Source organism: Xenia sp. Carnegie-2017, unplaced genomic scaffold (assembly GCF_021976095.1).
Source record: "Xenia sp. Carnegie-2017 unplaced genomic scaffold, XeniaSp_v1 HiC_scaffold_22, whole genome shotgun sequence".
Taxonomy (NCBI): Eukaryota; Metazoa; Cnidaria; class Anthozoa; order Malacalcyonacea; family Xeniidae; genus Xenia; species Xenia sp. Carnegie-2017.
The window spans coordinates 11,249,675-11,266,041 of NW_025813485.1; the positions used below are offsets into that span (position 1 = coordinate 11,249,675).

Below are 16,367 nucleotides of genomic sequence, written 5' to 3' on the forward strand. Positions count from 1 at the left end.
ATAGTGTGTACTGTAGAAATCTGATGATAGATTGTGTACTGCTAGTAATACACATAATGTTTACTGTAGTAATCTGATGATAGATTGTGTAATGCTAGTCATATACATGTTTACTGTAGAAATCTGATGATAGATTGTGTAATGCCAGTAATACACATAATGTTTACTGGAGAAATCTGATGATAGATTGTGTACTGCTAGTAATACACAGAATGTGTACTGTAGTGATCTGATGATAGATTGTGTAATGCCAGTAATACACATAATGTTTACTGGAGAAATCTGATGATAGATTGTGTACTGCTAGTAATACACAGAATGTGTACTGTAGTGATCTGATGATAGATTGTGTAATGCCAGTAATACACATAATGTTTACTGTAGTAATCTGATGATAGATTGTGTAATGCTAGTCATACACATAATGTGTACTGTAGTAATCTGATCATATAGATTGTGCAATGCTAGTAATACACAGAATGTGTACTGTAGCAATCTGATGTTAGATTTGTACTTTAGTCTACCTTTGTATCTTACAGCTTTTTGTCTAACTTTGGGTCTACCTTTTCCATACCTTTGTTCCTACTTTCGCGTGTGTGTACTTTTGTTTTATCCATTCGGTTCACCTTTGTGACTGCCTTTGAATTCTACATTATGCTTCTACCTCTTCGTCTACCTTCGTGTCTACATTTTTGTCTACTAATGAGTGTAACTTCGTGTGCACCATTTTGCCTGCCTTTTCGTCTACCTTTTTGCTTACCTTGTGTCCAGCTTTTTGTCTACATTTGCGTCTACCTTTTTCTTAACCTTAGTGTCTATCTTAGTGTTTTCGTTTTGAACAGCGGGTTTGATTCTCTCATCGACAATCTGAAACGGAACTCCTTTTCTTTACCTTTCACACAGACAAAATCGTCAAAATCGTACGACATTGACAAAAATACAAACGGAACAAACGCCAGAGACAAACACAAGCCTACCAAAATCAACACAAACTTTTTTAAATCAAAAAGAACACAAAAATAAAGTTACTCCCCATGTTATAAATTCTATAAATGAATCTTAGATAAGTAAACAGACACACTGAGTCCTTCACTCGTGCTTTAAATAAGGACTCTTGCATTCAAAAATACACAATTTCAATTTTCCAGTTAGCATTAAAAAGTTTTACATACTCAGAGTTTCCCTTGCTATTCAACTATATAATTCTTTAGTAACCGTCATCGCGTGTATAGCAGTTTGACGACTGTCTAGATCATCATATCAAAACGGGGCAACAGCAGTTGGCTTTTGAGAGACTGGCTGGAATCCATTAAGTTAGCCCTTATAGTAACTTACAAGGGAGGGTGGGCGTCTTTTTGTGTGATGTTTGTATTGGTTTCTTTTCACAAAAAAATCCTGTTTTCCATTAAACCCTCGCCTTCAAACTCAAAGAAGCGCTTCGTAGAAACTTATAAACATACTCCCAACAAATACAACACCTTAACACTATTTTCGATGTAATTCTTTCACACATCGAGTTCCATCCTTCTCAAGACTCTGCTATAACATGAACGATCTACATCTACATACAAGTTTATTGTGAACCATCAACATGCAGGATAAAAGTATGAGAACAATTACAAGAACAAGAGCAAAGACATCACATTGCATGTGTAAAATGTATATGACATATATAGTAAATATTCATTTATCATCTTTATAGTTATTATTGTTCCGTTCCCAAACCATGCGTACTTTATTTACATCATCGAATGAAGTTAACTTATCAAACCAGAATTTTCCTTTTAGTTGAAAAGTCGAGTGTTCCATCCTTGACAAAAAGTAAGTGAACAGAGCCAAACCTGTATAATGATACTACATGGCTTTAACCATCCATTACTCTTCAATCACAATATTTCAAGCACTGAAGGTGACGTAAAGTTTATCAAAACATGTTTTTTTCAAAGGAGATGTCGCTAATCAAAATATCCAACCACATAAATGAAAATTCATTTTGATATATGTGATAACAGTGATTCCAAAGAAGAAATTCCGACATCAAACGGAAGAAATTTTACATTGAAAATCAGTACACATTTACTGAATCTTTGGCAGCCGCGAAAAATCGTACATATTCTTATATGGGTGTATGATAGTAATGTAAATTTATACAAAGACAATTGTACTAATTTCCCAGCCCTTTTATAACAAAGACAATCGTCGCCTCCTATCTTTCATCGCCTTTTCTGGCATCACTCGACAAAACAGGGAAAGGTCTCAACAGTAAATTCAGGTTTTCATACGTACAAAGGGTGCATCAAAAAAACCGGAATCCGCGTGGTGAGATTATTCATGCGCTTGTCTATGTTCGTTGCAATTTATGGAAAAAGTGATTACGTTTTTGTGGCAGTTGTAACTTAGTTAATGTCGCTTCGCATTTACAAAGCTTTAACGTGACAAAATTGAGATGAAAATCAATGTATGCAGTACTTTTGACTTGTTTCGCTTTAAATACTTTACAAACCCTATGAAATCCCAGGCAGAAAAGTCAAGTTCATTAACTTGTTTTGCATGCTAGTGATATCATTGTGCATAATCATTTCGGTGAATTCATAATTATTTATGCGGGTTCCGTTTCGAGACACTCTGTGACTGTATACTGTTCTCAGTTCTCTTCATTTCATGTTGTCCATATCACTTTCTAATACTTCATTTACAATCAATATGTGTGAAGTATTTTTAAACACTTACAAATTCTGATGACCTTTTCTGGGCCTTTATATTTCTGTAACTTATTCGTATTCGATGAACATTCTCATGATAAACATTACTAGACAACTATTTGCGGCACGAGTTTGCTATAGAACACGCAAAGCTTTGTTTTTCACTTCTTTCCCTTCATCGATTTTCTGAGACTGATAAATGCACACTATCTTTACTATATCTGCCATTGTAAATTTGTTTCCCATCCGTATAAAGTTCAAGAGAATATCCAGTTCTTCACTTGAGATCAAACCTACTTTGGATGTTGTTTTTCATCGATATTTTTTCACACGATGATGCCACATCTATATTGCACAAATGGTATATACAGTAGGACTGTTGATAGTTTTCACTTTACGGTATAAAGAATCAGGCTCATCTACCACTAGGGTACTATTAAGTTCCTTTTATCGTCCCACAATTGCACCAAATTTACCTTTCTTGAAAGAGGCTTAAATATATTTATCAGTAACAAATTCCATTCCAATAATATCATCACTGAATTATTTCACAGTGTAGCTGGTTCTCAAATTTAGCTGTAACTTCACTAGTTAGCTTCCAAAAACTTATTCCATTTCTCCCATGTAGGTAAATCAGTCAACGACACAAAATAGCCTTTCCCTCCTCTTCCGAACTTTTTGTATAATATGCTATCAGAAGTCCTTTAATGAAAGGACGTTAACTGCGGATATTAGCAACTCTATCAGTAAAAAATTAATACAGACAAAACGCAACGAGTCTTCCATCAGACTTCATTGGGATTTGGTTCAGCACGAGCAGATAACACACTGCCATTCATTTTCTTCCCATCTTCTTAAATTCTTCATCGAAACGATGTGTACATACACAATGCTTTCTCAAAAGTGCGTTTTCGCTCCCCAACATTTCTTGATACCGTCATCCTGACGGCTTATCAACTCCGCAAGTTCTATCAAAAAGACGATTTGATGCATTACAAGAGAACGTGGGTTCACAAGATTGCACGAGAATTATTCATAAGTCATTACATACTTACTTTTATTGCCGTGAGTTAGTTCGTGCCCTTTTAATGTCAAACGGTCAAGTATCTCCTTGGCCCGACCATGGCTTCTCGCCTGCGCTTCTGGGGGCATTAACAGAGTTTCGACTAAAGAAACAAACGACGAATCGAGTGTAAGTCCAAACCTCGAATTCGTTTAGCGCGCATGCGTTTTGGCAAACAAAATCGCAAGAGAGTATGTATCACAGAATAAGAATATACAGAAGGGTCACTCGTGTCGGAACCTTTGATGTTTATGTCCTCGCGCATGTTGTGTCGCGCATGGTGGCCGCCATTATTCCAGCCAGTAGATAAGGGTTTTTGACTTGTTCCCAACCTTTGCATGGATCCAAAGTCATTTATTAATCTCAAATTCATTATTTAATAATGAAGTAATGTCATTTTGATGGTTGAAAACAAGTGACAAACCCCAATCAACTGGCTGGAATAATGACCAACATAAGGACCATTGGCCACCTTAGTGACCCTTCTGTAGTATGTACACAACATTTATATATATATATATATATATATACATAGGATACTGTAACAGGAATACTTTATGTAACACGTTCATAGGGTGAAAACATTTGCCTGCCAATGATAATTTAGCATTTCCATACTTGACTTTTGTCGAAGGCTTAAGACAGGAAACCTCGAAATACACTCTTTGCATTTACGATATCTCATGGAACAGCGTTTTTTCTTATTGTGGTCACAGTATAGAAACAAACAATAGCAAGCCAACCGCAACGACAAAAAAGTGAGTATAAATTACCGTCCTCAGGATGAATGTGTGAGCGCATATCGAAAGAGTTCTTCGGTAGATTTGACTTGCTAAAAAACAAGACGTAAAAGTGACATCTTTGAAATTCATCAAGAAGTATCGTGTGAGACGTTAGAATCTATCAGTTAAGTTAATCATTTGCATGTTTCATTTTGAATCAAAGCATATCCTTTGAAAAAAGTTGGTTGGCGATGCCTTTACATGGATTTGCGTTCCAAACATATTGCATGTGTGCACATTTTTATTGCAAAAACGTAATAAGTTTCGTTGCAATGAATAATGGATAGTAGATAAGGCAATTGTTTCGATAAGACTGTACTTTTAGCAAAAATGTATAAAAATATTTCCCAAAAAAAATAGATGTTCTCAATGTGAAAAGCATGGTTAACAAAATTATCCTTTATCCACGATTATTCTTTTCAAATTGCCTTGCAGAAAGAGCGTTGACCACATGCTTTCGAAATACGTCAAATATTACATGCCCATGTTTCAACGGACAAACTATCAAACTTTTCGCATTAAGTTCAGAGTATCATTCGCAGAAATTGCTATTTATGTAACTGCCTTGCTCAATCTTACAACGAGCGTTTCAAAACAAACGAACCCAGAACACTAAACTTATTACAACAAAAGCAAGTTGATTACCGAGTTAAAGAATCATGCTTGATTGCAAGATTTTAAAGAGTGCATGGAAAACTTTAAAAAATGTAGAAAGAACTCGATGCAGTAAGAATAGTGATGGAAAACGGAATGAAGAATAAGTCTCAGGGTAATGCTTTGTGCGCTTGCGTTCAATCCTGGCATTGAACTTCTCATATCTATACAAAAATGTAAAATAACGTCTTTCTTCAACATGAATCTCGTTATTTCTTCTTTATTTATTTGCACACAGCGCTTTGGCGTTGATGGACCACGTGGAAGTAGATATATTGCTGCACTAGCAACCTAATATGCCGCCAATTTGAGTGCCCCGAAAATGGCTGTCTATGGCTGTCTAAGCGAGCAACACATAACCGTTAGACTCGTTAATTAAGTCGCCATTTATGTAGTGTGGGCCGAAGAATAAGCACACTGACTTAGCATTTTGAAAAAATTACACAATAACTCCAAAGTTTGATTTCTTATTACACATCGCACATACCTCGACTTTCGTTTTCCCGTCGTCCTTACTTCCTCAATCCTAGATTCCACGCTTCTGACATCACTCTCGTCGAGATTCGTGCCATTTTCATCTGTCACATCTGTTATGTCTTCGATGCTTTCAAGACCATCACCTTTTGGCGAGGAGCTATGTAATGGAGTCCTAATTTTCGAAGCCCGTTTGCTTTTATTTTTAGTATGTTCATGCGACGTCCTTGAAATTTTCTCAACGTCAAAAGTTGACGTGGTTTCGATTTCAGACTTCAAACTTTTGCGATGAATTTTGCTGTTACGTTTTACAGTTTTTAAGTCATTTTTTGACGGATTCATTTTTTTCGCGTGTTCTCCGTCATTGGCATGACTCTCTTCGTCATCGAACTCGGCGGTCCTGGTGACGGTAGCCATGGTAACGGCATCTTTTCTTTCCTTTATCAAGACACTGAAATCCTTGATGTGACTCATCAGACCGCGAAGATCGTCGAGGAGAACACGAAACCCTCTCGTCATTTCTACTTCTTCAAGCAACCTTTGCTAAAATTTAAAACACAGCATCTGATCATGAAAAGCGTGTACAAAGCACTAAATTATCCTTTATAGGGTGACCTTCATAGGAATTTATAGTCATAGAAAGCAGCCGTGCGGCCATAAATGTAATTTTTTACTAGTTTTGATGTGACCTCCCACCTGCTTCATATAGTTGCAAAATTCAGAGCAGGGGGGGGGTATTTAAGCTCATTTGAGCAGATCTAGTAACAAAAATTTGCACGCATGGTCACACTGGAAATCAGTCAACTTTAGAAAATTTCAGAACAACGCCAAAGTGAACAAAAGATCTCAACATCATAGATCAGGAGCCATGATGAAAGTCGGGAGGTCACAATTGCTACATACAGGTTGACTCTAAAAGCAACCCTTTATAGGGGAGAATAGACATTCTTACTAGTCCCTTTAATTAAAGCTAAACATCACTTATCATTTGTCTATACAACTGAGAGCAGACGTCATGCCTTCTATTTGTTAAGATTCACCAAATGTATGGCTTTTATATTAGTGAAGGTATAAAATGATCTTTATGTGGTATAAAATGGTATAAATTGATCTATAAAATGATCAATAAAGCTACCTGGACTTTCGAATTGCTCACGTCGTGCTCTTTCGGCGGAGCTTCTATATCTTTCGCTCGATTCCTGCAATATCAACATGTTAGGCAATCTGTTTGTGTCATATAGCAACATTACTGGCACAATATACGGGAAGAAGAGAAGCACGTTTATTCGCCATAAGTTAAATGCTTGTCAAATAAACTATTGTTTAAGAGCAAAGATACGCTAAATATGAAACATTGAGAGAGCTCCCAAATCAATATAATCAATCTAGGGTATAGGTCACATTTTTGTAGATGCTGCTCGTCCTAGGGTTAGTTACACGAGGAATCTCCAACTCGAAGGACGCCGTAACGTCAGTAAACATCAATGCTAACCCCAACATCCCATTTCACAACTGCAGTAAACTGAACGATCTACATCTACAAACATGTTACGATACCGAACTCTTAGCCTCAAACCATTCACTTTAACAGAAAATCCGTGTCACTGAATGACTGTACATAGTTACAGATCTAAGTATGAAAAACATTTACGGCGCAAACAATTGTACCTATATCATGGTCAGGGAGGTAACTTATATAGGAAACAACACAAAAAGAAAATGTCTCTCTAGATAAATTACTAAGTTCTACATGCACGAATTCCGGCCAGTCTCTTAAAGCCCATTTGCCACAAAAATCACACAATAATCTGGGCATTCTTGAAAATGTTGTACACAATAACGATTACCAAAGAATGTTTCTCAATGCTGAATAATTAGTGAAAATAAATATACTATTTTGTACTAATAGAACTGTGTTTGATAATTTTGGGATTCATTCATTTCGAAGTAATAAAAATATACTTGGAGGGGAGGGGAGGGTGGACTTGTGTTGTGTTGTGTTTAGTTGTTGAGACTCAAACAAAAGGATAAAACATAATCCAAATTTTTATTTGACTACATTTTCGATGTTCATTGATGAAAGAATGAAATTCGCAGACCATCTAATAATTTTTATAAATAATGAAAGCTCTGGGTAGAAATCCGTGTGGGAAAATTACACTGCATTAGCTATAGTTCAACCAATCAGGTGACAGGAACATAGTTTGAAAGACATAGAGAGCAACGAAGCCGTCATGTTTCTGGCATTTTTCAAAAAAAATCATCGCGGGTCATCGCGGGGAAAACCGCTGACCTGCTTAACTATAACCCATTAAATGTCGAATAAGAGAAATTTTACAAAAATAGATCGTGTTCCTGTTTTCCACTAGCCATGTATCGTAACGTATTGTAGCAAACGTAACATGGCGCATGCGTGCTTGTGCCTATTGACTATCAAATTCATAAGCACGCATGCGCCATGTTACGTTTTGCTACGGTACGTTACGATACGTGGCTAGTGGAGAAGAGGCTTTAGTTGCATCATTCACTAAATCCTAAACGTACCTTGGTGATTCTTTTCCAACAGCGTCGTCATGGTAGTGAAACGGTTTCACTACCTGAACATGTTCACTTTTGCTTTCAATCGACTTGACTTTCATTTCCAATTCCTGAGAATTAAATTATTATGTTTGAAATATTCACACAGCTTTCCTAACCATTACAATTCATCGACGACGTTGGACGACGTTCGCTTCCATCGGCACAACTTCAGATTTCGAACGCCTCAAATATCTGTGACTTGTAGTGTTTTTGAATGTACATCATAGAACATGATGATGATAAACAGGTTATTAAATTAGTGTGAAAGCGATGGGAGTGCACACCTTAACTTCCAACGAATAATGCAGTTTGATTTTCGCCATATCTTGTTCCAGTTTTTCAACAAGAGCTTGAGACTCGGAAAATTTCACTGCTGCCTAGATTAATTGAAAAAGCTTGCAAAACATTCTAACCGGGAGTATATTGGAAGGGCGGCTCTGGGGCTCCGCCCATTAAAATTTTATGTGTAATATTGGTCAATAGTAATTTGTATCAGAGAGTTCCCAGCAGTGATAATATGCATTAGAGAGCTTCTCTTGTTTAAATTTTGACAAGCACTTCAGTTCCGATTCCATCTGGAGAAATTATCATTCTCCCTCCCCCAGAGCATACCGTGCATATAGGGGTGCACCGTTTGGTGAGAGGGGGGGGTGGAGGTGAGATCACAAACACAAATTTAAAAAAATGATTGGTAAATATTTGCAAGATAGGTGCTCGTCGGGTTTTTTCAAAAAAGCGGTCGGTAATTTTTAAATTTTATGCAACTTTCCATCCAATCATTTGTGATCAGTGATATTAGTCCATTACCTTCAGTCTTCAATCACGTATTAGGATGTCTAAACGGTATGGAGGCTCGTAAAATACCACCCCACCCCCCATCCCCAAATGAATGTCCTCGATACGCCGTTAAGTCCAACTAATCGATTACTTTCATCAGCTACAAAAACTCATCCTCCCTAGGTTTTGCAAATTTACCACTAAAATACTCCAACTTGCGTCTAAAATTTAAAAAGGCCAGTGATATTAACAAGCTGAGCACACCTTTTCCAACGCTTTCTCCATATCGCTGATCTGTTCGTTGGAGCTGTAGTAGTATTTCAACATTTGATCAAACTCCATTCGAATGTTTTTGTTTTCCATGACCGCGTCGCGAAGTTCACTGGCAAGGTCGCTAGCTTTCGTTTCAAAATAAACTTTTTCCTAGTGTCAGAAAAACAAGATAAGTTTGTATGGACGAATGTAACTTGAGCAAAATAGAATTAGGACGAAATGGACAGGGAAGAACCGTTACATAAAAACTAACAGGTTTCATCGTGTGAATCATACCTCAGCAGTCGCTTGCAAGCTTTCTTTAAGCCATTTCACTCTTAAAATGAAAGTTTTCTAAAATTACTTGAGATCGACAACAAATAATTTAAGACAACTACTATAGAATTTAAGACAACGGTCAGTTGTTTTAATACTAATGCCAGCAATTTTTTGTGAATCCTGCGATTCCTTGGGTAGGCTGATAGGTCTTAGATGCGAAAAAATGATGATTAGGATCTAGTTCATTCCGAATCAGAATGCCTTGAAAAAAAAATGAATCAGAATGCCTTGAAAAAATGATGATTAGGATCTAGTTCATTCCGAATCAGAATGCCTTGAATGCCTTGGTTTTTTGTTTTGTTTTTTTTTGCGTTTTGCTGTTTGCTTTACGAAGTATGTTAAGGTTTAGTCGAAAAATTGCGTGTATTGAGCAAAAACGTTCTGAGCCAATCAAAGCACGCCAATATGCCAGAAGTGACGCTTGCCATATAATAATGCTCATTAATGCACCGAACGAAGTGTGGTGAGCAGTGAATAAACCACTTTGTCGAGATTTCGTTTAATTCAAAAAAAAAATTGGAACATCCTTAAGCTGATCAAAAAGTTCGAACATTCTGGAGAAACGCAAACGTGCAGTTAGACTGTAAAATCACAATATAGATGATAATATTTTGCTTGTTTATTTGTCGTTGGAATAGGACATGAATAACAGTACCTTGAAAAACACAGTCAGGGAAAATTCCCGAGTTGAAAATATATCTTCAAAATCGGGGAATCACTGACTTTGTAACAGTTCTCGAAACCTGGGCGTGTCTCAATAGCACAGGACGTCTAAGGACCTTTACCTTTACTCTTAGTGGTACAAAGCTTAGTCACAACCATTATGTTGTTTACATAAAAGAATCTCGAACGATGTCCGAACGTCTCATCAACATACACGTGCTTCCACTTGATTGAATGCTGACAAAGTGGTCCATTCACTGGATCCATTTGCTGCAATATGAACGGACTAACGTTTAACCGAACACAAAAAGAAAATGAATTCAATACCGGTCATTTAAAGCGTCGATTTCTTTTCTTTTCACCGTTATTTCTTCCTGGGTGACCGACGCCATTTTTACTGCTACAAAATGTAAAGCAAGCCCAAATATGACTAAATCGTTCGGATTTCAAAGAAAAAACGAAACAACTAGTTACTTGTAACAAGTTAGAAATACTACATTGCGGCATTGCAAATAATCGAAATAAGCACATTTTCGTTTTGAAGTAAAAGATTGAAGGACCACTCCTTTTACAGAAATAAAATTCTTGTCACTTTGAAACTCAGAGAACTTGCCACTTGTGGCAAGAAGTGAATGATCAAATAAAAACGAACATATTATTAGTTTAATTTTTATTTTGAGCAGTGAGATATACATAACTACGGTGAAATCTCTGTGTATTTTAGACAATGGTGACGTTCCACAACGACTGAGATTGATATGTTTATAGCAAAGATAACTGGAAAAAACAAACAAAAACAAACAACGGAAAACTAGGTCCCAAATATGACTCGAACGAAATGCCAGTAAGCTAGCATTCTCACCAGTTACCGACCCCTGAATGACACAAACTGATTAATGAATACAGTTCGCTACAAATATTACTGTGCTACTGAATTCATGTGATCAAAAGCAAACGTAAATAAATAAATTTAAAATGACTTTATAACTTCTTGTGTTATTTTATTTTTTGAGGTATGTAACTTTCTTCAATAGTAATCAATACGTAAATGCATGGTTATATGACATCCACATTGCGTGATTGGCAATGGCAGATTGTAGTTTTTGTCGACAGTTAACATCAATACAAGGTGTATGAAAAAAAACTGAAGAGAAAGGAAAACGTCGCTAAAGTCATCAGCGCGCAAGATCTGCAAAAGCCTTTGATTGAATAGGTATAGTTGAACGTCCAACGGATCATCTGACAGTAAAAGTTTCGTCATGTGACATAACAATTTTTAGAGCGAGAAATGTGTTACCGCGAAGCACTTTTGAAATAGCTTGCGCACGAAAATAACAAAGCTAAAAAGCAATTGCAACATATAGGCTTAAAATATGGCACATGTTGTTCAAGCTTACAAACTTCACTGAACTTTGGCAAAACAGTACACGAACGCTAGGCATTCAAATTGCCGACTGTTTTGCATTTTTCACTTTTTAGATGCATTTTCTTAAAACCTTCATCAATTATTCATATAAGGATTAATTTAAGCTCAAATTTACGAATTGATGAGGATTACAAAAAGATGGCTTTGAAAAACGAAAAACTTAAGATAATTCGGAATTTGAAAGCCAAGCGTTCGTGTGTAGTATAGTACATGGGGGTTCTAGCGCACAAAAAGTGCGCTATAATCCTCCATGTCTATACCTATATGATCAATTAAAAAGCTATTTTATAACAGCTTAAAATAAGACCATGGTTTAAAACGTCCCTCTGGTAAAAGGTCATGTAAAAAGCTGTGTAAAAATTGTTTGTTTCAATATAGTAAAAACTTTCTTTATAACAGCATAAAATAAGACCATAGTTCAAACGTCCCTCAGTAAAGGTCATGTAAGAACTGTATGAAAAAAGTCATTGTTTCAAAGGGTAAAATTTGGAATCTATATGTTTTAAAACTATCTTTACAAACAAATGTTAAGCATCGGTTCGGAGGCGATCCGGCGCAAATTTAGCGTAGCTAAAATTGAGCAGGGATGGATCGCCGAGAATTCATGAAGCCTGGTGGGTAAAATTCTAGCTTTAGCTAGAATTTTCGCTCACTCCGTGGTGTCAAGAGGGACTTACGAAATGCTCTTTAAAAACTATCTTTAGAAATCAAGTGTTAATAAAACATCTTTTCAAAATATGGAATCTATATGTTTTAAAACGGTCTTTACAAACAAATGTTAAGAAAGCATCGGTTCGGAGGCTCAAGCGCAGATTTTAGCGTAGCTAAAATTGAGCAGGGATGGAGCCCCGAGAATTCTAAGTGAAAGCCAGGAACACGAAGTGAAAATTCGGAACGACCCGTAGATTCGATGAATATTCGAAGAATATTCGAGAATAACAGAGGCTTAAGAAATGCTCTTCAAAACCGTCTTTAATAATCAAATGTTAATAATCAGTGTTATTAAAATATCAGTAGCAAATTCTTGAACCAAGGCGCGTGTGTTAGTGCATGTTCTTAACAATGGTTGTTTAATGTAGATAGCACATTTCATCAGCGCATGTATAATAATCAAGTGTTAATAATCAAGTGTTATTAAAATATCAGTAGCAAATTCTTGAACCCAAGGCGCGCGTGTCTTAGTGCATGTTCTTAACAATGGTTGTTTAATGTAGATAGCACATTTCATCAGCGCATGTATAATAATCAAGTGTTAATAATCAAGTGTTATTAAAATATCAGTAGCAAATTCTTGAACCCCAAGGCGCGCGTGTCTTAGTGCATGTTCTTAACAATGGTTGTTTAATGTAGATAGCACATTTCATCAGCGCATGTATAATACAATGTTTTACAAAACTATGGAATCTATATGTTTTTTAATTTGTCTGTCAAGCGAGTGTTATATAATTTTTGTTAAAAGTGTTTTTAATAATTGTTTCAGGATTTTGAATTCTTTTGTATATCGCTTTTGTATTAATTACTTATTACAAACAGTTATGTGATATGTAGTCAAACATGAGGAGCAGGTATGTATGATTTTACTCTAACAGAGGCCCACTACATGCTTACTACATTTATAACTGTTCATTAATATTTAGTTATTTGAATTATATTATAATTCCATAAGCTTTGTTGTTTTACCATCATCTAATATATATCCATCATCAAAACAGCTAAGTGATACTTTATTAATTTCATAACTACTAAGTTGATGGTTTACACTTCTAATAGTTTTCATTGTATGATGTATTTGTTTATTTTCAAATAGTGTTTGTTTATAGTCTTCATGTTTTATTTTGTTTTTAATAATATTTTTCTTAATTCCTTTAGCTTTCTTATCTCCTTTATTATGCTCGTTAATATAACTATACATCTTACTTCTTAAACCAACAAATTCTTTAACTACTATTCCAGCAGCTTCATCTTTCATTTTACCAATAACTTTTTATTAGTTTTATCATGATATTTATGGTATTCTGGGTAATCACTAAAATCAAATTTATCTTTATCAACCCAAAATCTTGATAGACATCTTCAGTTTCGATTTCATATGTTAGACTATCTGTGTCTGTGAAAAGTTTAGCTTTATCACCATACCGCTTCTTGATATAGTTGTAATGAAAATCATACATTCATACTTTAGATAAATCTAAGATGCACATACCCAATATGCCGGCCTATTAAGGGTTAGTGTTTCTTTGATCTTATGCACAGCCACAAGGTTCTCATTGAAATTTTACTACTTACATAAGTAGGTTTTGAAGCTAATTTTAATAATTTATTTTTATTAGTTACTAGTCTAACATCTACTCTTTTCGTAAGTTTTCCATCGTCTTACCAAAACACTGTTATTCATAATTTGAAGAAGTCTTTCTCAAAAGAATTTTTTGCATTAGTTCGTTTTTGAGTATTAAAGTCTATGTATTTTTTCAACCATGGAGATTGATTAAATTCAAGTACTCTATGTACTTTAGTTAACTTTAACCCAAGATCTAAATAGAGTTGAAGATTTCTATAATGTAGCACATACTTGTATTTATTTTGTAATGTAGGTATTAATTTTGAAACTAAACCCGTTGATATATTGTAATTATAAGCAATTGTCTTACAATATTTTGACAGCATTTCACTAGTTACTTTAACTTTTTCTGGTGCAACAGGATAATCGTTATGTAAATCATGTAATTCTTCAGGGTATTCTAGATCAACTTCTAAAATTAAACCTTTTTTACTATCTGCATTGTATTTAGCAAGGTTTATGTTGTTAATCTGTTTATCAGTTAACCATTTGAAACCACCAGTAGGTAGGTATTGTGACATAGCCCAGCCATATAAATTATTTGCGTCAAGATACATTATATATTTTGAGGGTTTATTCTTATCAAATGTTTTCATATACTTGTTATTTGCCTTACCATATCGGTTAGAAATATAAGAAACACCTCCTCTCATACCCTTTTCGATGAATTGAAACATGTCAATATCTGTCATTAATTCTAATTTAATATCTGTCATCTTTAACATAGCATCCCAAGACAACCCGGGTGATGTAAAATAATGACATGGGTCTAAGTTATAATATTCTAAACATGTTTTCCTAAAGTTTTCAAATACATCAGCTAATAACAAAACGTCTGATTTCATATACAGGTCGTGGTACTCACCCATGTTTTTGAGATTGAATGTATTCCAAACATTTTGAGCATGATTATAAGAATCATCTGATATATTTTCATCAGTAAGAATACTATAAAAATCTTTTTTTGAAGGCAACTTCTCATCAAACTTTTCAAAGCTATCCATATAATCATATGGGTATATACCTTTTAGTCATTAAATTAAATTTTTCACTTTAAACTGCTTAGAGGTGTATTTAAATGATTCTTTAGGTAGGTTACTAACAAGCTTTTCAAGACTAGAGCTCATAAATTGAAAACTATCAAGAAATGTTAAATGGTTACCTAACATGAAAGCCATATATTTTTCCATGTTATTAGGTATACATTTATATTCATCTGCGTTTCTCACCTTTTTGTTTTGTATGTATGCTTATTAACAATAGCTCCGATTTCTTGCATAATAAAATGGCTATCATATCCACGCAGATTGTGAAATATTACTGGGATCTTTAATTTATCAGGGTCTATTCTAAGTTTTAAATTACAATCTTGATGAGCCGACCCTCTGTATCTTATGACAATGGTCTCGAACTCGAATATCTTTGTTAGTATATTTTTGTTACAGATATGACATTCATCAGCTTTTTAAATTCTTCTTCATCATCAGAGGTCATTTTAATGGTTTATTAAAGTGGTTTTTCATAATATTTTTACAATATTTAACTTCTTTTAACATAGCTTCCATAAATTTGTAAACAGCCTTTTCACCTCTATATAGTTGAATTTGTTTAGTAAATTGATCATCATAACAACAAACAACTTTATACCCATAACCACAGTCAGTGTGCTTCTGATAGGCTTCAGTGAATGATTTTTTATTATTCTGATTACAACCAGATATCTTTTCTGTAATAGCCTCAAAGTCTGCATATATGACAAATGGTACTGGTTGTTGCTTATGATAGTTGTTGAATTTAAGTATGTTATTATTTTTATCAGGCATTCTTACTGATTGTATACCATTTATTAGTATACAGTTTTCTATATGGTCATTTAATATTTTTCAGAACTAAAACATTGAAGACAGCATACAAAGTGTTTTCTTTCTTTATGCTTTGTTTGATTGTACATAAATTTATTAAAATCTTTTATTAATACATAATGTTTGTTTTCATTATCAGTTATCAATAGTAGTTCCATATGGTCTTCAAATTGTTCTTTTGATATGAATAATGGATATGGTTGTTTATCTTCATAACCGAAGACATTAATGTTAATTTTGTTTTGCTTTTCGATTTTATTATAATGTTTAACAGTCACTGGAAAATCAACTCCTTCATAATTAAGCTTTTCAATATATTGCTTATCAGATTTTTTATTCTTTGTGGTCTTTATTTTGTGGGTTAATATGCCTAATATGCACCACCTAAAACATTCATTATCATGGTTTTGATATTTATCAAACCTTTATTAGGTTTTTAAGTTCTTGAGGTAAAT

At 34.7% G+C, this 16,367-nt stretch overlaps 1 protein-coding gene across 3 annotated transcripts; it reads right to left on the reverse strand.

Moving 5' to 3' along the window:
- Positions 1-1,556: 1,556 nt before the first annotated feature.
- LOC124446878 (myosin-4-like) lies at positions 1,557-10,682 on the reverse strand. 3 transcript variants are annotated; one of them, XM_046997757.1, is made up of 10 exons: positions 10,614-10,682; positions 9,582-9,621; positions 9,297-9,455; positions 8,540-8,632; positions 8,220-8,323; positions 6,811-6,874; positions 5,689-6,218; positions 4,539-4,597; positions 3,758-3,868; positions 1,557-3,670 (listed from the first exon to the last, which is right to left on the reverse strand). In XM_046997757.1, the coding sequence occupies exons 1-10, from the start codon at positions 10,676-10,678 to the stop codon at positions 3,600-3,602; spliced, it is 1,296 nt and encodes a 431-aa protein (XP_046853713.1). In that variant the 5' UTR covers positions 10,679-10,682; the 3' UTR covers positions 1,557-3,599. The 3 variants fall into 3 exon arrangements, with proteins under 3 accessions (XP_046853713.1, XP_046853714.1, XP_046853716.1); XM_046997758.1 differs by lacking the exon at positions 10,614-10,682 and adding an exon at positions 10,409-10,605; XM_046997760.1 differs by lacking the exon at positions 4,539-4,597 and having other exon boundaries at positions 3,546-3,670.
- Between the last annotated feature and the right edge of the window lie 5,685 nt (positions 10,683-16,367).